Here is a 22,042-nt window from a genome sequence, read left to right as displayed (position 1 = left end):
TACATGGTGGGCACCCAATTAAAGACAGCTGACACATAATTCCCCTTTATTTCTCTCTCTTCTTCCCAGCTGAGGCTTTTTCTAAATCTTTCTCCCAGAGGTCTAAAGTGTTTTTGATCTGGTTCCTGGAAAAACTGGGACCAAAAAGAGGACACCAAGGCTCCCCAGATCTCTGGGCTTTGCATGCACTGTCTTCCATGCGCAATTCTCCACACTACGAAACAGCTCTCAAGATGCAGCTATGTGGACATGGTACCCCATCCATGTCTGTTGGCCCCTTGTACCATCCTCCTGCCCATCCATCCCCAGGAGCAGCTTTGCTCTGGTCCCGTCTCTATCAGTTCTGTCTGTCACCCACACAGGGAGTCTCCCTGGCTCCTAAGGACTCTGGGCACCATTGATAAGGGCGTGTCTGAGGTACCCCACCCTTTACTGAGAAAGACAGGAGGTTTATCACCCTTGGGAGCCAGGAGTGAGCCACCTACGGGAGTTCGTGAAGCATCAGGAGGGTCAGAGCTGCCAAAGTGTTATTCCTTGCATATGGAACTACCCTCCTAACTCTCCTCGCCAAGGAACTGGGAAGGATCTTTAGGAAATGTTCCAGAAAACATTGAATGTTTTGTTCTGTTAAATGGCTGAGGGTGCAGCTCAATGGCACAGTCTGGGCTTAGTGAGTATGTATGAGGTCCTCAGCAGAGTGAGTAGATAAATAATGTTATGCCGAGTTGCGTAAGAAACACAGCACAGCTCCCTGACACCCATGTGGCTTCTTTTGAACCTTCATGTTAGGGCAGCACAAAAGAGAGAGAAAACCCTGGCTGTTCCACTTTAATGGTCTGTGGTGAGCTCCCAGTAGCTAACTGGGTAACCCTGGGTGCCCAGCCTCCCCGAGTGAAGCGGTGGCAAGCGTGGGGGACTATTTAGGGAGGTGACCAGGACTGGGTATCAGGTCCCACAGTGTTGGCACTAGTGTCTGTGCTGTTCCTTTTAAGAGGGTTGGACACCTTGGAGTCTATTTTTAAACTCTTAAGAAAAACCCTGCTTGGATTCCATGGGGCTCTTGGCAAATTAGAGATCCTCACGGTGAGGGGTGGCAGTGTGGCAGAATCTAGGACTTTATCCTCAGATACACATGGGGCTTTCCTAGTTCCTGGGATCAGAAATGACATGGGATGGCTAGAGTTACAGGCTGACTGTTTGGCACAGCCTCGACGGAATTCGAGTCTCAATGAGCCTGTAAATTGGAAGAGTTATCTGTGCTGGCTCTGCCTTTTCGGCACTGAGCTCTGTTTTCTGGTACCTCTGAGTCCTAATGTGAAAAAACCCATGTTTTTATATGTCTGTCAAACATCGTATAGTCTGGAGCACCTGCCCCTTCTAGAACTGCAGAGACTTTAATCCAGAATTCGCTGATAGCATACAAGCCACGTGTGCCCCTCCTGATGGTCACTGTAGCCAGCACTTGGGAAACACAGCACCTAAGCTAGAGAGAATGGGGCAGGAGACTGGACCAAGTGGCAAGTCTGCAGGAGACAGAATTATTTCCCCAATAGTGAGCCTTAAACAGGCTCCAGTGTCACTGCAGCTCATCAAAATGCCAGACGACGAGCACAGTCTGTTTCCAGTACAAAAGCAGACCAAAACTCGACTCTCCCTTTCTCTTTTTGGTAGGAAAGGGAACAAGAATTCCTAAAGAATGACAAGGCTTGAGCAAGCAAATATTTCCTCTGGGACCACAAGGAGTGAGGACCCACTCACTTTGGAGCTTACAGGCTCAGCACAGAGACAGTACCTTCCTAGAGACAAAAGGGACCAAACTGGGTCCTTGCTTAACCAAACACAAGCTTCTGCCAGGCTTGGCCAAAACAACAGATGTGAGTCTTGGCGTGATGCTGCCACACATCAGAGACACCATACATAGTAGCTGAGCTAGAATCTCAGTGAATTTAATCTCTTTCCATTTTATAGAGAGCCGTATCTGTGAAAAATCCACTATCAAGGCTGGTAGGCTAAGCTGTTCATTGCTCCATGAGCTATCATGGCCCCTATTAGGACATCCTTAGAGCTACTGTTTTCCAAGGTGGTTTCGCTCTTTTCTTGCTTCCCATCCAAGAGCTCTGGGCCATGTGTCTACAAAGAGTCAAATTCCATTCTTCACCTCTCTCACTTTCCCTGCTGCCTCCATAAGACACATGGCCAAGTCCAGGCCAATGGGAAAATGGTTTCTCTACTGTCAAAACAGTGAGCACTCACGTCTTCTCTTGTTAAGGGAGAGAAGATGTGGGGATGATGGGAGGGGCAGAATTTAAAAACATTTTTTGAGATGAGATATCACACAACTATCCAGGCTGTTTCTAGAGCTTGCTGTCATCCAGGATGACCTTGAGCTCACAACAAGAATCCTGTCTCAGCCTCCAAGTACTTTAATTTCACATACACACACACACACACACACATGATACCCTGTGGGCAGAGCTGGCTGTGTGTGAGGCTGACCCTTCAGAACAAACAGCTGACAGGGAACCCAACTGCAGGGAAAAGAAACCCATTTGGAGCCCCATGTGAGCTGCTTTGCCATTTACTAAGCTATCTCCAGCGTTTCTAGACATTAAGGACAATTTCTCTATAGCCTGCCTCTGTGGGAAAAACACACACTGGAGAAAACGCTGCACTTGCACCCACCGTGCTAACATGGAAACTCTTTTAAGGTGCTAAATGGACTTGATTGTTTGCTGAATCCCGCGGGTCCTGAAGAACACCCGAGGATGCTCTCAGACCCTTCTACTGCTAACACTTCACCTGGGGTAAGCCAGGGCTCTGCCCTTCCTTAGAAAGGCAAACCCGTCCCATTGGGACCATCAGGTCCAGCCCAACCCTGGCCCACTTAGGCCTCTCCTATATCAGAACAAATCTTCTCTAAGAGACAAGAAATGGAGAGTGGCCTGCCGCCAGCCACAGCGATGGCAGCCTACAGCTCCAGAGCGGCTTGTGCCCTCAAGTTTGCCATTAGGAAAGGAGCCCCGAGGACTGGGATTTGGATGTCTTCCACAGCATTGGCCCATGGTAAGTCCCTTCAGTGACAATGAAATGCAGATAAAAGAACAGGAAGGGGAAGGCTTTGAAAAAATAAAAGTTGAAGTATATGAGCCAGACACTGTTCAAAGCACTTTAGATGTCATGGCGTGTTTAAAACTCTGCCTCCTCCAGGTGCCTACTATTATTACCCTCCCCCCACTCTACAAACGCAGCAGCAGAGACACAGAAACCTTAACTTGCCCCCAAACCACCCAAGGGTGACACAGGGGTCTGGGCTGGGCTCTCTTAGAGGGCTGAAGGCATTATTAGACAAGGTGAGAAAAGAGAATCTCAGGATTTTATAGGAGGAACTACTAGAATATCATTATTGAGGATTCTTTTATTCATATAATATGCCAGGCACAGGTTAAAGACTCATTTAGTGCAGACTCTTTGTGCCGTTGTCCACAGGAAAGTAGGCTCCCCAGGATGTGGGGACAGGTCACTAACTGGAGGGTGTCCTTTTCAAGAGCAGTGGAAAACAGAGCCTGAGAGCAGTGAATTTGACTGCTGCGTACTCTCACTGAGCTCCCTGGAGTTAGGACACCAATGACAATCCTGTCGTTTTAGCCACGCCTTCCCAATCCGGATGGTCTCCAAGGCGAGTGCTCAGCCCGGATGCTGGTCCTGCATCCTCAGAGAGGGTGCATTAGTTACGTGTCTCATTGCTGGTACAAAACACCTGGCAAAAGCAATTTCAGAAAGGAAGGGCTTGTTCTAGCTCACAACTCGAGGGGATAGGTTCCACCGTGGCAGGGGAGGCACAGTGCCAGAGGAGAAGGGGGCAGCTGGACCCATTGACCTACCGCGGGAAATAGAAGGTGATGAATGCATCTATCTCTTCACTTATTCCACAGCCCCAACCCATGAACCGGTTCCACCTACAGTAATGGGTCCCCCATTTTAATTCACCTAACCTACATAACCCCGCACAGGTCTGCTCAGAGCCTAACCTGATCTAGAAGCAAGCATCCTCATAGACTGCCTTCTAGGTGATTCTATATTCCATCTAGTTGACGATCTAGAATAACCATCGCACATGATGACCAAAGAGACTGAGGTAGGTCTCTTTCCCACGAGTCCCATGGTCAAACCCTGTAGCTTTTGCAGGCTGTCCTGGAACTAGCTCTTGTAGACCAGGCTGGCCTCGAACTCACAGAGATCCGCCTGCCTCTGCCTCCCGAGTGCTGGGATTAGATGCGTGCGCAACCACCGCCTGGCGGAAGAGAAGCTTCCTTGACCGGGAATTGAACCCCGGGGCCACAGCAGTGAGAGCACCGAATCCTAACCACTAGACCACCAGGAAGCCTGACTCCTCTTTTAACTACCTTTTGATGCAGTATTTATGTCTCCCTTTTTATAATTATTTAAATAAAAAGGCAAGGACTCCTTTACACATCACTTCACTCCTCTCCCCCGCAGAAGACGCCTCCCACAGTGAGGGACTCCCCTCCCCCACAGTCCATCTGAACGAACACCTCCAACATGGGACAAAGCATTGAAGTAAGTCTGGATGCTCCTCCTTACTTTAAGCACTGCCTTTACCCAGTGTCGGGAATGGGTTACCGCTTTTGGAGTTGTTAGCTACAGAGGTGGCATAGATCCTCGAACTTTACAGACTCCAGCCAATACCCTGGTTACCTACCACCCCCCCTCCAACTTGATGGTATGGCCCTATTGCTGAAGACACCACATACTGGAGTCACAGAACAAGGAGAAAATCAAGCTGGTCTGACCTGGAAGCTTCATCCCTATTGGCTAGCCTTGATAGTGCTGGAAAGGTGGGCCAAGAAACCATGGCTAGACAGGCTCTAGCGGGGGCATGGGGGGGCACCCCAGCCCCCCCCCACTACTGTTATTCTGCCTTCTACTCACAGACCAGTTCTCACTGGGGATGCTTCTTTTTCAGTAGATGATGCTTAAGGCAGAGACCCATGACTAGTCAAGATGCAAGAATAAGGAACTCCAGAATGCTCAGCCCTAAATGGGAGATCTGTAGAACGGCCTTTCTTCCCAAGGCTCAGGGGTCATTGCAAAGGAGGGACACGGTGTTTTTTGTTATACAGGGCAGTCACACATGGGAAATCAATGGCGGTTGCCCTGGGCATGCAGGCAAAAACTAAAGAAATGAGCTTTGGGATTAGGAGTCAGCACAAGAGGCAAGTCTATGTGTGTAAGTGCGCGGCCCCGATGTCCTAACGACGTGGACATCGGGGCTGTGGATGACTAGGAAGCTCAGAAATACTGAGAAGCAAAGATAAGGAGCCAGGACCTCTGGCTGGGATTAGCTGGAAGGCAGACTCAGGAGACTGTCCTGTTAGTAGCCTGGTATGCTGTACTGTGGGACTTTGTCCAGACCATTGCGGTGTGTTTCCCACAGGCAGTTCAAACAGCCCTTAGTTTCCCCTGGGGACTGGCCTGAGCACAGCCAGCCAGGTAAGAGACCCAGTTCACCTCTCCTGGATTTCTAACCAACAGCCTCCCGTTATTTCCTCTTCTACTCCAGCTGAATTCATAACCAGGACAGCACGTCTCAGAGGCCTGTAGGAGTTTGCTGTGCTAACCTGAGTGACTCAGGATTATAGCAGCATCCACTCTCTCTCCTCCCCCACATAGATGAGGCATCTCCCTTGCAGGAGGGAGGGTAGGTCCTAGTAGATCCCTGGTGGGTGTCACCGCGGGTGATGAGGTAATGGTGTTCCTGAGCCTGAGGCTCCTCAGAGGAGCTCTCTCCCTCCTCCAGGAGTTGCTCATGTTCTTGGAAGGATGTGTGCGGCACATTGGTATAAAAAGCTTATTGTGTGGTCCGGCAATTTAAGGTAACGGGTCGAAAGCTTGGTTGGAGACTGTAAGGCTCAGCTGCCTAGGAGCTGGAGGTGAGGAATGGAGTCTGAAGGTTGTGGCCAAGAGCGGTGGGATGGGAGTGGAGGCTCAGGATTGGGAATGAAGGCTGGGTGGCAGGAGGGAGTGGAGGCTGGGGTAGGCAGTGGGGAGCGAAGACTGGCAGCTGGGTCTGGGAAGGATAAGTAAGGAAAGTAGAAAACTGTTAGACTCCCTGCTCTTTCTGTAGGCAGGTGTGTTTGGAGTTTACTAAAGGGATTACTTAAAAGGAGTACAGGCCAATGTTCACTTGTGCAAATTCTTGTTGTCTTTACCAGGGTCTCCCTCTGAAAGGCTGCAGTGAGAAGAGGCTCTGTGAAGAAAGCAAGTTACTCTGAGGTTAGGACACTCCCTACACACACACACACACACACACACACAGCACATACACACGCACCACACACACACACACCATACACACACAAGCACACTACACACCACACACACCACACCATACACAACACAAACACACTATGCTCACACACACAAACACAATACACACAACACACACCATACACACACTACACACACACAAATACACCACACACACACACACATATCCCACACACACTCCTCAGCTCCCTTAGTCTCCCTTCTCAAGTTTTCCCAGAGTCCCAACAGACCCCAGCAATTTTGACCAGTGCTCTCTGTGTTAACTGTCATGATTCCAAGTGACACCTCTTGAATACCATGTGAAGCCACAGAACTGTGCAAACAGGCAACTTGTCCCCACATCTAGGGTGTCAGGTGTCATGGAAAAGACCTGTCCAGGCCCTCAGTGGCTCAGGGTACCCAAGCTCAAGTCCCTGTCTACAACAGACACCCAGGCTGTGCAGCTTGTCACCAGACCATCCCCTCTTCAATTTTCACGTCCACGAGATGAGATCTCATTTCCTAGTGGGATCATCACGTTCCTGAATATCCTGTTCTCTGACTGTGAGCCCCCCTGTAACCCACGGTGTTTGGTAATTCTGAGAGGGATAGGGTAGACCTATCTCAGGTGATCTTGCGGAACCAATCTCTACATATTTTTCTGGGAAATCTATTACAGTGGATTTTTTTGTTGTTTTGTTTTTCGAGACAGGGTTTCTCTGTAGCTTTGGTGCCTGTTCCAGAACTAGCTCTTGTAGAGCAGGCTGGCCTCGAATTCCCAGAGATCCGCCGGCCTCTGCCTCCCGAGTGCTGGGATTAAAGGCGTGCGCCACCACCGCCCGGCTAGAGTGGATTTTTTAAACTTCATCTTAAACCCCAGCAACTACACAAATCTGGATCCCAAACTAAAGAGTTCTACCTTCCTCGGCTTATGAAATGTTGTGTTTCACTGACTTGATCGTTAGGCCTCAGCTAATCAGAAAAAGCTGCAAGTTTATACCTGTTCCTAAGCATTGCAAGCATTTCCAAAATACCCGCACTGGGAAGGCCTCTTTGCTCGTCTCCAGTCCATTTCAGCTGACTGAAAGATTCCCCTGTATCCACAGAGAGCTATTAAACCAGCCAAGTGTGAACTACTGAGCCCTGCTGGCCCAGGAGGAGAAATGAGACATTTGACTAAGCCAGCTCTCCATAGAGGGAAGTTTGGAAACTGCGCACACCAAGCTTTATTAGTCAGGCCCTCTCGCCAGAGCTCTAGAGTTATCTAGCTGATAATGAACAGCTGGAGGAGCGTGAGGAAGGCCGATAGGGACCCACCCTTCCTCTCGTGTATTTGGCGGCCTGGGAGCACACACCTTTCCTGCAGTAATCTCATTGTTGGGAAGTTTTGCTCTCTCCCATAGTTGGAATCTTCTTTGCTGTCACCCCTACAGTGATTCCCATCACCCCATCTCTGATCAAGCACTAGGCACACCACAGCTGACTCTGTTGCTACTGAGGCAGCCTAGGGACAATTGGGGACTTGGGCCATGTGAGTCTTTTCTTCTTCCCATGTCTCTTCACACTCTCCCCCAGCCTGCTTCTCTGCCTGCCTGTGTTCCTGCTCCGGAGACCACACCCCTTCTGTGATAGAATCTGAACACCATTCTGAGGCTGTGTTCCCCAAAATGTGCTCCCAGGAGTGCTAGCATTGTCACCCCCTCTAACCCGGGAGGTGTGCGGAAGAGCGAAAGAAGAAATGCACAAACCAGCCGAGCATCCTAGCCCAACAATGCAGTCTTCTGAAACATCACACTGTGTCCTGAGAGCAGACGCCTGCAAGCTACTCCTCTGCCTCAGCTACGCCTCTGGTTCCCTTTTCATCCCAATTCCACGCAACATCGCCAGCCTTCCTGGCCCCCGGAGCCAATAGAATAAAAACAAAAAATCTTCTACAATTGCTACATCATTTAGGAACTTCCCAATTAAAGCAAAGCATCCTTTAGGAGTATAATTGATTGATCCTATTGGAATTTGTACATATGAACTTTCTTTCTTCTGGCACAATGCCATGCTGCCACCACAGCGGTTTTACTTGACAGATGTCAGCCACTGAACTCACTGGCAAGCAGGAAACGGCAGAAGAAAATAAATCACTTCCAGGTACTTTTGGCATTGGAATGGTTGGAGTCTATTCAATTAGAAACATGGTTTTTGTGGCTCCACCAATGCTATGTATGTAACATTCATATGCGTTTGGGAACTAAGCACTTAGAAAGGCCCCGTGGTGACACTTCTGCAGACTGAGTAAGTGTGCTGTAACGCAGCTGCTTTGAAAGTTTATATGCTTGGGGAGGAGTTTGGGGTTTGAGGTTTGGAAGGAGAGAGATCTTCTTTGCTCAGTGGACCCAGTGAAGATTTTGAGAAGGAATGGGCAAAGCAGGTGATGGGAAGGTCCCAAAGGCAGCTGCTTGAACACTCTGTGGGGCTGGCACCCATGAGTCAGTGCTCACGGTTCCAAGTCCTGGGAGTCCCAGTGAGATGTTGCCACATGGAGGACTGCCCTTGCCAACCCCTGTTTATCCTCTAGGGTCCCTGCTTTCCTGGCAGCGCACCCACAAAAACTGAGTAGGATACTGGGGAAGAGTCCAAGCCTGGGGACCCCATTACAACAGCCATGCAGCCTGGAGAAGATGAGCCAATAGCTCTGTGCCTCCAAGTCCTTATCTGTCAACTACAGTGATTTGTGGGGTCACACCTGTGTGGGTCTAGCCCACAGTCTAGCCAACGACTCGGGAAGCATTTTCCCCTCCTCACTTTCCCAAACTCAGAGTCCATTCTGACCGATGACTGCTACTCTCTATCCCTAACCACTTCTCTGCTGGCCTCCTTACCTCCCTAACTCGCTTCTCCACCTCTGGGCTTCCACCTGCTGCCCCCCACACTGGTCCAGGCCATCACCTGCGCACAGCCAGCATACTGTTCTAGTTTTTTTCTTTCATTAAAAATTATTATAATTAATTTATTCATTCATTCATTGAATGTTTATGTGAGAGCAATAGATGTGTGTGCCACAGGGCACAACTTGTGTAAGTCAGCACTCTCCTTCTACCATGTAGGTTCTGGGGATCAAACTCACACCACCAGGCTTGGTGGAAGACACCTTCATCTGGTCAGCCATCTTGTAGGCCCTCCCTTTTTCCTCCCATTTTTTTTTGACATAATGCCATTATATATCCTAGACTGACTTTAAACTTTTGGCAATCCTTCTGCCGCTGCCTCCAGAGTGATGGGATTACTATGCATGCCATTAGACCTGGTTTTCTGCTTGCTGGGGACACTCTGTTGCTCACTGTTGCTCTGACGCCATTCAAACACCCCGAAGAGCCAAGTTAGGCCCTTGTGGGTCCCATGCTTTCTTTAAATGCATGTCTCTGTTTTCTGGGCCTTGAGCTACTGTGAAACCCTATGGCTCAGAGTCTCTCTTCTTGTGGTTCTCCTTCCCTGCATTCTCCAATGTCGACACCAAATCTGTCCTTATAGCCAATGTAGGTCAGCTCTCTTCTCAGACTTCCCATGAACTCCTCCTCTGGCAATGATCCCCCTCTTCTGAAATTCCAAAGCTGACTCCATCTGAATTCTGGACCACTACCTTTGGGTGACTGCCTTGGCTCTTCTCGAAGCTTTCAGTGTTTTAGGAGCCTCCATTGCAGGCCACTTCAAAGCTGTGTCTCTGTGGGCCTTATCCCAAGATTCTCAGTTACTGCTTCTCAGTTAGAAAAGGCGAGGTAGTAAGGATAGTGAGAAAAGACAAGAGCCAAGGAATCAGGGATGCCACCGAGGCCTGGATGAGTGACAGGTAGAGGAAGAGGGAAATCCCAACAAATCTGTGTTGCCCCAGAGCCCTGAAAGAACTGCCTAGACAGGAAGCTTACTAAGATGAGGTGTTTGGAAGACAGATTGAGATCAGCCCTCAGTCATGGCTTTACGCCCAGTGCTGTTAAACAAACAAACAAATACAATTAGCTCCAACAAGCAAAGCCACAACATAAGGCTGGCGCAGGCAGTGCTGGCTGTGGCTACCTCCTGTGTATTCAAAAGCAGGTGACCAAGCTCCTAATGTCCAAACTGCAAATGAGGGAAGTAGAGGGCAGGGCCCAGGTCAATCAGCTTAACCCTTGAATGCCTGTGAACTGTCACTTTGTGCCCGATATGTCCAGAGCGATCTGCTGACACAGCTCAGAACTCAAGGCCGGGTACTTCTGTGGGAGTCGGTGGCATGTACCCATGTTTCATACAGAGAAACAAGAATGCTGGAAAGGAAGTGATTTTTTTTTCAAAACTGAAATCAACAGTCTCGCTGGATGGCGAAAATCCAACCTCTCTCCTTGATTCATCACCCCATCAGGGGGTGCACTCACACAACTGGAGAAAGACAGAAGGCTGTTTTTATGGGAGATTTCAGACAGAGTTAAGATGGCACAAAGCAAGCTTTCCTGATACATTGTTCAGTGGGAAAACACACACACCAAAACCCCAAAAGTTTACACATTTTCAAATTCTCTGCACACGTGCAGACAGAGTGGTCATTCACTTTCACAGTTTTATTTTGTGCTGCTGGATGAGGGTGCAGCCAGAAGGGGCACAGCTATGTCAAGGACCAATGAATGCTTCGGCACCATAGGAGTGACAAAGCCTTCCCTAGGTCCTCGTGTAAAGGTTGGTAGTATATGCAGAAAATGCCCACCATAGCCTCAGCCTATGCTTACAGCCTGAAGACTGCTTCCCTACAGAGATTGCTCCTCCTGGGATTAGCTAGACCTGCCTCCTTGTTCAGCTGTATGTAATAACCCCGTCTCCTTGTTTATCTGTGTATAATAACCCCGCCTCCTTGTTCAGCTGTATGTAATAACCCCACCTCCTTGTATATCTGTTACAATAACCCCACCTCCTTATTCAGCTGTAGGTAATAACCTTGCCTCCTTGTTTATCTGTTACAATAAGCCCTCCTTCTTGTTTATCTGTTACAATAACCCCTCCTCCTTGTTTATCTGTGTATAATAACCCCTCCTCCTTGTTTATCTGTGTATAATAACCCCGCCTCCTTGTTTATCTGTGTATAATAACCCCACCTCCTTGTTTATCTTTTACAATAATCCTGCCTCCTGGTTCATGTGTATACAACAGCCTGTCTCTCTGTTCAACTGTACAGGATAAACGTTCCGTGCTTCCCGGGTGCCACAGCTTCTCTGTCTGAGAGCCCAGACCACCCAAACCCAGCTTTCCTGTGAGTCATGTTTGTCTTTCTTCATTCTTGAATCACCCTTTGTCAGAGTTCTGGGAACCAAGCCATGCAAAAATCTCCAACCGAAGGGGCAGTTGGCCTACAGGCTAGCGTCTGGATTGCTGGTGATTCTGTTGGAAGCTTGAGGAAGCTGGGTTGGCAACTCCACACTAACTGATGACTTCCAGGGCAATTTGCTCACATTTAACACAAAGAGACCAGTGGGCATTGTTCCTTCAACTCTGTGCCTCTCCAGGTCCAGATCAGAAGAGTGGAACATACTGACTCCGATGTGTGGAACTCCAGGCATGATCTGACCACGGAACAAGGGAGGATCGGGAGCAGGTGATGCCAGGAATAGAACTAGCATCTACTAATGTATATGGAACTTGACAGTACCTAACATCAGACATCCTTGACAGACGGGCACCTCACAAGCGTCAGTTACAGCATGGCTTATCTCACTAAGGTTGAGCTTCCGAAGGCAGAAAGAAACAGAGTAACAATGATGGTCCACAATTCACCCACCGAAATGTCCTCTCCCTTCATCTGCCCAGGAGAGAGGACATTTTCCACGGTACTCTTGGCCATGAGGGGACCAGAACCTCGGAATCCTGGTCCATCTCAGGTAGCTGCTGTGCGATGGGCCAGCACGGACACCAGGCGACAAGACTTATTTTCTACCCCTGCTTTGTTCAATCAGTAGTCTGTACCAAATACAATGCTCTTGGCTACGGGCATGAATGATTGATCAGCCTTATCAGTCTTGATGACAGGTTCTTCAAGATCATTTCCCCTCCTGTCTCTCTGATTGTCATTTGCCAGAACATTGCATTGCTTCTAACCAACTTGCCATTCAGGTGTTGGTAACGGGACAGACTTCATTGATCAGAGATCACGGATGAGCAAGAATACAAAAGAACACCAGAGCTTGGGGCATCGTATTTTTCACTTTTGACATACTGTGACATACTGGTGCAAACACCAGACATGGGTGAGTTATCCTAGCATTAAGCCATACCTAGACCTAAACCCTCCTTTCACCTCCAAACCAAGCTGTGGGACTAGAGCCCAGACCTAAGAGCCCTGCACAAGCAGCCAGCATTTACCTTATCTCATCATCCTCCTTGTCTTCGTAAGACTCTGTTTCCTTCTTTGTCGCACAGACACGTGGATGTCATTAATATTAAATGAGTTAGACATGTAACCACACAGCACTGGTACTACTCAGTTGTACGATCATCCATTTTTGGACCTCAACAGTTCTCACCTGGACACTGGCTCTGTTGTGCTAGCTGGTGTTCACTCTCCTGGCCCTCCATCCCTGCCAAACTGCGTTTCCTGAAGTGCAAACAGATCCTGACCCTGTCCTGTTTGCTGGCTTGCTGAATGCCTGCTGAGTTTAGGAACGTGCAGTGTGGCCTCTATCTCCCCATCCCCCCCTCTTGCCACTTTCTCCCTGTCCCACAGCACCTCAGAGCCAGCCCCAGGAGATGCCTGTACAAGGACCACAGAGTCCATACCTCCTGCATCCTATAAAAAACCCTACTGATTCAGCAAGCCTATGCCAAGCTCCCTGCCACCCAGATTTGCTGGTGACCGCCCCACAGAATCAACTCTTCTCGTTTCAACTCATCTGTACTAGGGTGTAAGTGAAGAAGACACATGCCCTGAACACTGCTCCGGAGAGTGGGAAGACCTGCTGAGCTGTACCCCGCCATGGGGCATGGTCAGTGGTTAGCCACTCAACCCCACTCCTCCCTGTAGAACGTGAGGCTAGTAGCAGTAGAGCCTTACAGAGCAGTCTCCACATCCCACTGAGAGTCAGGAACAGATGGGAATGGAAGTACATGTTCATGATTCAAGATCTTTGAGATTGAGACAGGGGGATTGCTGTGAGTTTTGAGGCCAACCTAAGCTACATAGTAAGACCTGGTCCAAAAATAATACAAGACTCTGCGTAGTGTTTGCTATTTGTAAAACTGCAGCCAAGCATGGCAGCTCACACCTGTAACATCTGTCCTGGGGAAGCTAAGGCAGGAAGATCATTGCAAATACAAGGCCAGCTAGAGAATTTAGTGAGTTCCAGGCCAGCCCAGTCTAGAGTGAAGATCTGTCTGTGGGGAGGCGAAACAGATGGCACAACAAACAAACTCCATGCCCCAAATCAACCAACCAAATAAAAACTGAAATAAAAAAAACTATAACCAAAAAGGAGGTAAAAAGCAAAAGCAAAACTAACTGCATTACTCATTCCCAGCATATGAAAGGCCAGAGTTGGGCAAGAGAACTCAGCCAATAAGCCCCGTGCACACCTGGGCTGATCCCATGGTCACCAAGACACCTGCCTATACGAGAAGACATTCAGAAGTCGTGCAAGGTCTCACTGACCTCAGGCTTCTACTTCAAACCCAATATCCCTCATCAATTCATACTTTCTTTCCCCCAGAGAAACAGTAGTTTTGGAGCCTGTCCTGGAACTAGCTTTTGTAGACCAGGCTGGCCTCGAACTCACAGATATCCGCCTGCCTCTGCCTCCTGAGTACTGGGATTAAAGGTGTGCGCCACCATGGACCGGCCAATTCACTTGTTCTAAATGTGACAGACCTGACTGTTGGGATCAAAGAGTTAAAGATGGAAGAATATTCAGAAAGTACTGCCAAGCCCAGGGCCATTGTCCTAAACTGGGAAGGAAGTCTGTCCCTACACCTTCTGACTGCCCCTCTGCCATCTGCTTTGAATGCTTCTACTCTTGGCTTTCCCTTTATCTGTTAAAAGTTTCACCAAAAATCAGTTTATTGCAGAGTACAACTCAGTATTCTATTAGAAAAGCTGACATGTACATAATTAATAGGAGACTTTTAGAGACAGCCTGATGGAAAGTCTTCCGTGGCTACACCCCTGAACTCCATGGCCAATGAGGCAAAGGTGTCCCAGGACTTGGGGGCTCTTTTGGCCTTCAAACCATACCACAGAGAATCAAACCCACCAGTGCTGGATGCTACACAGAGGCCCCGTGAATGGTTCCCGTCACTTTGAAGTGAAAAGATGCTGTGAGTGATTAGTCACTAAGCCACAGAGGAACACAGGAGCCGGGCTTTAAGGGGGACCAGCTTCCTGAAGGACAAAGAAGATAGATGCTTCCTCTTCCAAAACATGGCTTCCTATCCTACTTCGGGAGAAGACAGGGCAGTCTTCTGGCCAATGTCACCCCAGAGAAGGACTTGAGAGGTTTTCTACTGCCTTCTACAGCCACAAGAGATCAGGAACCCATTCCAGAAGACAATGAGGCTCGGGGAGAGGATGGGGGTAGAGGCCAAGTGCTTAACCAACTTCCCGCTCTTCTCCACATGAACAAATCCATCTTCAGATCCCATGCTGCCTCCATTCATTCCTGGATCCCTCCCACTGCATGCTAATGCATTTAGGTTAGTTGGGTCCATTAGCAGCAGGATCACTTCCTTCCTGTGTGGATACAGGAAACTCAGCACCCACAGTAAGCTAGGCGGGATGGTGTTGCACAGGAGGCTGGGAGCAAAGCAATTCTTCCCCTAACAAGATCTCCAATCCACTGTCACTGCACGGCCAAGCATGCCAAGCCAAGCTTGCCAGAGGCAGGATGACTGACCACAGTCCAGGCCAGGGGTTCCTGTATTCCACGCTGGCTCGGAAGCTAGGCTTTTAAGTTGTGACCTCCCTCCTAGTTTTCACTCAGACCTGCCTGGAGTTTTATTTTGCAAATTAGCAGCCAGATGGATCCTGACAGCCGGTGCTCACAACCTGAGTTCACAAAGGAGAAACGAGAGCCCACACGCCTTCACTGCTTTTATATTAAATCACTTGAAAAATACTTTTCAGCCCCACGTTGAGGACCTCCTCGGAGGCTGGGGAAACTGAGAGGAAATGACTCAAAGATGAGTCAGTCTAGCACGCTGCCCTCCCCCAGCTCAGCCTGAAGGAGCAATGACACAGAGGTAAATAAGTCCAGAAGTGTGGGAAAGAGGAGGGCTCTGCGCATGCGCAAGGGGGGGGTTCCTGTAAGGTGAAATTTAAAACTCCCAGTGCAGAGAACATCGGGAGGAGACAGACCCACAAAGTGCAGGTTTAGCGGCACCTGCGGACTCGCCCATCGCCTTGGTAGCGATAACCATCCGTTAGGTGCTTCGCCGGTGGTTTATTGTCTGGTCACATATTAGTGTCACTGAGACTTATGAACGCTTACTATGCGCCAGGGACTGAGAGACAAGGAAGCGTCGGGGATAACAGTTCTACTAATACCACCTCATGGAGTGTGCGAACTCCCTGGGAAAATGACCCCATTGCCAGATTCCTGTGAAGATGCTGGGGGTGAGACTGAGGAAGGGGCCCAGAGGGCAGGACCAGGTGTCCAGGCTGAGAGAAGCCAGACTCTACTCTCAGAACAAGGTGAAGCCACTGAGGGCTGAAAATGACTGGATGAGGCCACTATGATTGTATGTAAAGAGCCGGGGGAAGTGGGCGGGGCCTGTGGTGCTGCCCGAGTAGTCTAGGGTGAGGCCCTCGGCTTGATTCCCAGCACAGAAAGGGGGGAGAAGAAGAAGCAAAGAAGGTGGGTGAAAAGAGTTGGGCCATTTGGAGGAAAAAAATACCATCATCAGAGAGGCTTCCTCCTGCAGCTGATGGGAACAAATCCAGAGACCCACAGACAGACATTACGCAGAGAGTGAGAGACCTTGGGACACTCAGCCCTAAATGAGATATCTCTATCAAATCCCTCCCTCCCGTGCTCTCGGAACCCTGTGGAAGAGGAAGCAGAAAGAGCGTGCAAGCCAGGGGGGGTGGAGGACCGCACGACAAGGCTTTCTCAATCAACACGAGCCAAGCTCCTGTGAACTCACAGAGACCCAGGCAGCAAGTGCAGGCATTGCATGGGTCCACACCAGGTCAACTGCATATATATTGTGGCTTCCAGTTTAGTGTTATTATGGGATTCCTCAGTGTATGAACAATTGGGCCTCTGGTTCTTATGCCTTTTCTTGGGCTCTTCCGTTTGTTTCATCCAGTTCCACTGTGTTCATTTTTGTCATATCGTATCATATCACGTTATATCATATCATGCCATATCTTATCATATCATATCTTATCATATCATGTTATATAAATTATAACCCCCTGGAAGCCCATTTGTCTTCTAATGAGAGACAGAAAGAGAGTAGAGCCTGATGCGAGGGGAGGGGAGGAGGAACTGGCAGGAGCAGGGGGAGGGGAAACCATAATCAGGATATAGTATGTGAGACAAAAATCTATTTCCAATAAAAGAAAAAAAGGACAGGAAAAAAATCAAATAAGCAGATGAGGCCTGGGCTCCCTCTGAGCAGCTCGGCTTTCCGACGCTGACACCGTGAGCGTTCTGGATGGCTGGCAATGCCAGAACCCCGGTCTACGCTCCCTCTTAGCAGCTGGGATTACAAATGACCATACTGCAAACACACTGTGTTTCCATAGTAGCTTCTGGCTCCTGTTGCATTGTGCCAAGGGCAATGCTTTTCAGTGAGCGCCCACGGCCTTCCTTGTTTCCCCTTTCACTGTAACTGGCCCTGCACATTCCAGAGGAAAAGGCTGAGAGCTGCCTTAGAAGCGGACTAAGAGTTCCGCTGTAGAGGTACCAGGAAGTGGCCAGCATAGGTAGACGCGAATGCTGGTAGTTTCAGATCCAAACTGTTCAAAGTCTGTTGTCTTACCCAGGGCAAATGGAGAATTCTCATACTGATATACAAAGGCTCGCATCTTGGGCACCTAGGCCCCAATCTCGCCTTCCAGCAACTCCTCCGACCTCAGCTCTCCTCAGCTCTCCTCAGCTCTCCATCCTGTTGCTGCCTGCTAGCCTCCTGGTTATTCCTCTAGCCACGCTTACCTTGGACCTTGGCAGGTGCCATGGCCTCATCTCTCCCTCCTGAAGCAGTCCTGGGCTACTTCATTAAGCCTTTGCTGGGGGGTAGGCACCTCACTGAGTCTCCTGAATGCCCTATGAACTTGCAGACCCCGTCCCCAGACATACACAGAATTCCCCTCCCCAATGCTCATCGCTTCTGTCTGTTTTTACAGTGATGTGGATAGAGCCCTGGTCTCTTCCAAGCTAGGCCAGCACACTACCCACCCCAGCCTTTTAATAGGTGTGAAATTTTCTCATTCACACTGCATTAAGCTTCTCCGCTCAGCCGGGCCATGAACTCTTCCAGGGAAGGATTTCCCTCTCTGGCTCCTCTCTGCTTTGTTCCTGCCACACAGGACCTCACACGTCACTTCATAACCACTGCTGGTGGCTGGTGAGCAGCCCTTGAAGCCCTTGTGCCTTTTAGAGAATACTCTGTTGGCGTTCTCTCTCTCTTTCTCTCTCTCTTTCTCTGTAATGACAAAAACCCTGCCTTTCTAAGTATGTTTCACTTTGGTTAATCTAAAAGGGGGGGAAATGCCAGCTAGTTTTGTAGAGAAACTGACAGGTCATTTCTGGAGTGGGAGGGAGCCAACTTGTATTACCTACCTCCCAGAGCTACACTAGTCTCTCCCTTTCTCTCTCCCTCTCCCCTTCCTCTCACATCCCCTCTCTCCCTCTCTCCCCCTTCTTCACTCTCTCCCCTTCCTCTCCCTCCTTCCTCTCCTCCCTCCTCCCTCTTCTTCCTCTCCTTGTTCCTCTACCCTCTTCCTCCCTCCTTTTCCCTCTCCCTCCTTTTCCTTCTCCCTCTCTCCTTTCTCTCCCTCCTCCTTTCTCTCCCTCCTCTTCCCTCTCCCTCCTTCTCCCTTCTCCTCCTCTCTCTACATCCTCTCTCTCCTTCCTCATCTCTCTCCTTGTCCCTCTCCCTCCTCTCTCCCTCTTCCTTCCTCCTCCCTCTCCTTGTCCCTTTCCCCACTCCCTCTGCCTCCTCCTCCCTCTCCCTCTTCCTCTCTCTAAGTCCTCCCTCTCCCTCCTCCTTCTCCTTTTTCCCTCCTCCTCCTGTTCCTCTCCCTCCTCCTCCCTCTCCCTCTTCTTGTCCCTCTCCCCTCTCACTCCTCCCTTTCCCTCCTATCCCTCCTCCTCCTCCCTATCTCCTCTTTCCCTCTAGGGAGCAGCAGCAATTCAAAATCTACCATTTTAAGAACCCAGAAGGTATGTCCACGAGGTGCCTGGCTTTTGGGCAAATAAGCAAGCCTGTTTTCCAAAGAGGGCGGCAGCTTCTTGCAGAGGGCCGAGTGACCCCTCTTGAGTGTCTTTATTCTCTACTCCCCGCCGCTGGAAGGTACTCAGGGGTCAGGAAAGCCTCCAGTATCTCAGCGGGTTTACTCTGCGATGAATCTGCAAACCACGAAGCCTAACCCCGAAGTAGAGCTTAGATCAGAGATCCCAGAAAAAACTCAGTCAAGTCTGCGGCTGTGAAAAGTACCAAGGGAAGAAACAACCGAGGGCACCTGCCCCATCTACCACTTTCAGCGGCAAGTCCTTTGTGGAATGAGAGGTCTCCTCTGCACCCCAGGACTGCCTGGTGCCGGCACCCTTCCCCACCACCGGTGGTGACAGCCTTGAGGCACACCTGTTGGCATATCTGCTCCACATCGCCCCCGGAAGTGCGGCCCCCAAGTACTTACTTTACAGAAGCCCATTGTGTCTCACTGGGGACCGGGACCCTCCAGGGCAGGCGGGCTGGCTGTCAAAGCAGCCGGAACAGCCTGGCTTCCAGGGACCTGCCACCTCTACTCTGCCGCCAGAAGAGGCCTTATCAGGATGCCAGCACACAGGGCGGCGCCCGCATGTGGCCCTCAGATTGCCCCACCGAGGGCCTTGGCGCATAACCTGTGCCTCTTAGGCATGGCTCCTAAGGGGTTTGGGGACCCTCCCATAGCAGGGGCTACAAGGACACCGGGACTCTGTCTTCTCCATGCTTTCACTATTGTCTTTATGTTGCTGACTGACTGCTGCTGGGAATTACGGGCACACAAAGCTGAAAAGGAAAGGGGTTGGGTGGGAACCAGACCCAAAAGTCGAGGTCCATTTCAGGCCATTCTCCTGCGATCCTGGCTGGGGAAGGGCTTTATTTTTCAACACTTGTTCAGTCCAACAATGGGGTGAAGTGGCACCAGCCCAGAGCGGCTCAGCGGTGAGAACATTGAACCCCAGAGTGGTGGGTGGCAGCTGCTGGCAGAGAGGATGGTGGACCAGGACGGACTGAGCGGTGAGGCAGGGGGTGGTGTCATTGGAGGCCGGGTGTGGGCTCACGGACAGGGTTGCCGTTTGTGCACCCTAAGGGGTTCCTGGGTTTCCTTCTTAGAGGTGCCTTAGTGGGCTGTGTTGCCTGCCCCGCCCTTCCTGAGAAGGGTCTTTCCAGCCTTCCTCATGACTTGACAGAAGCTGGGCCAGGTCCCCTGGCTGGGCAGCCATCTGGCTTCTCAGCTTTGCAACAGAATCAAGCATGCCCTGCTGTGAGGGCTCAGCTGCCATGGAAAACGCCCTGGACAGCCGTGAAATGACCTCTTCCACTTTTCACAATAGTAAGAGAACCCCCCCCCATACACACACACACACACACACACACACACACACACGCACACACGCACACCCGAGTCCTGACCTTCTCTACAGTCCAACACTGACAGGCAGGGGAGGGCTAACCCAATTGGAGCCACCATTAGGACTGACAATAATCAGCTCGCTCCCAACGGCCCACGCCCTTAGGCTGGCATCTTTTGAAGCCTGGGACTCAGAACTGTGACGTTCTCCCTCCTCCCGCCCCATCTAAAACACAGAAAAGAGGCAGGTCCACGGGGCTACACCTCAGATATAGTGTCTGGTCTCACCTAGCCTCAACATGGGGCAACGCTAGCTCATGCCAGGCAGGGGGATGACTCTGGGAGCACAGGGTACTTGGTAGGTAGGAAGTGCTCAGTAAAGATTTCTGGAATTACTCCCTGGCCGTCACCAGTAAAAACGATACGATCAAGTAGCCCTGTCACCATCCGCAGAGATGTTTTTTCTCCCATTAAAGGTTTTCAGACTTTAAGAGGAAGCGCAGGGAAATAAGGAGCTATTATTGTACCAACTCTGGTTAGGTCCTCAGGTGGTGCTTTTGGTGACAGGACCCCCCCCCCCCCACACACACACACACAGATCTCTGAAGCCTAGGACTCAGATTGCCTGGCATCCCCAGGAGCTGGGTCATCTCAGAATTAAGTCCAGATGTCTCTCCCCCATGGAGCTTATATCCTCTGGGAGAAAGGCCAGCTACCCTCAGAGGCAGACCAACTGCCGAGGCTAGAGAGAGCTGGGCTGGGCCACAGAACCACTCTGTCCCAGGCTGTGTCTCTACGCTGGCACGGTGCTGGCATAGAGCTGGCTCGGCACTCTGGACCTCAGATGACACCTGGGGGTAGCTCTCAGGTGACGACTCCTGCGCCATGATCAGGAGCGCTGTTTGCCACTCCTCTGCTAGCGACAGTCCCCGAGAGCTTACAGGTCCTGCTGTATGATATCCTTTTCCATCTTATTTCTGAGATGGAGTCCCAGGGTCCATCTTGATGCTTGAAACTGAAGGCCAGGTTGCCCTGCTCTCCTGAACAGGGCTGGCATCCCCACAACGTCATGTGCTTGCTTGCTGTCCCTACTGTGTGTGCTCAGCACACGTAGCTTGTTATTAAATTACCACTGTCCTCACTGCACACAGGTATTCCTCAATATCTGCAGACTGGTTCCAGGACCTCTCAGTACCAAAATCCGAGGTGCTCATGTCCGTCCCACAGCGGCATTTACACACAGCCTACATAAATCTTCCGTGTACTTAAATAATCTCTACTTTGCTCACAACAGCTAATACAATGTAAATCCCATGACGGTAGCTGCTATACTATTTTTCAATCTGTATTATTTTATTGCCTTTTCCTCTAACTATTTTCAATTGGTGATTGTTTGAATCCATGGATATGGAATCCAAGGAGATGAAAGGTCAGTTTGTATATTTTTCATTTGTCCATGTTTTACAAGGTCTTTAAGAGATTTTTGACAAGAATCTCTAGGTATGCCCTAACTCGAAATAAAAATATAATTTTCTGCTCATCAACACATTTGCTTCCCAAGAGCCAACCGAAGATGCTTGTTATGCCAGCCTGCAGGCAACTGTAAACCAAAATGTCAACTATCATGGCCAAGGATGGCCGAGCATCCTATCACTGAAGACTCCCCCACGCTGAGGGCTGGCTGCAGGCTGCAGCCCATTATATTAACCTCTGTGGCATTGCAGTCCCAGTAGCTCCAAATCACACATTATCCTACAACCCAAATATCCTCTTTGCTTATCATGTCCAGAGAGATTTCCTCATTGTTTAACACATGCAAAAGCTATAGATTTTAAATTTCTAGTATGATATTAGAAAATAAATAGAAGTCCTAGGGCTGCCTTTCCCTCCTCTTGGGGTTAGAGGTCACGGTCCTTCTGCTATACCTGGTCCCAT

General features: G+C 49.9%; 1 protein-coding gene across 18 annotated transcripts in view; it reads right to left on the bottom strand.

Moving 5' to 3' along the window:
• The window catches only part of Ank1 (ankyrin 1), a 174,685-nt gene that overhangs the window by 91,071 nt on the left and 61,572 nt on the right, over positions 1–22,042 (bottom strand). The window contains exon 1 of one of the 18 annotated variants that reach the window (XM_075986342.1): positions 19,190–19,219. The exons of 16 other annotated variants lie outside the window; for them this stretch is intronic. In XM_075986342.1, coding sequence (XP_075842457.1) covers positions 19,190–19,204 — 15 coding nt within the window. In that variant the 5' untranslated portion in view covers positions 19,205–19,219. Of the gene's footprint in view, positions 1–17,483; positions 17,535–19,189; positions 19,220–22,042 lie in introns of those variants that run through there. One more of the 18 variants, XM_075986341.1, reaches the window with a different exon arrangement.

The sequence above is a fragment of the Microtus pennsylvanicus genome, chromosome 9 (genome assembly GCF_037038515.1).
Source record: "Microtus pennsylvanicus isolate mMicPen1 chromosome 9, mMicPen1.hap1, whole genome shotgun sequence".
Taxonomy (NCBI): Eukaryota; Metazoa; Chordata; class Mammalia; order Rodentia; family Cricetidae; genus Microtus; species Microtus pennsylvanicus.
This window is presented reverse-complemented; position numbering and strand designations above follow the sequence as displayed.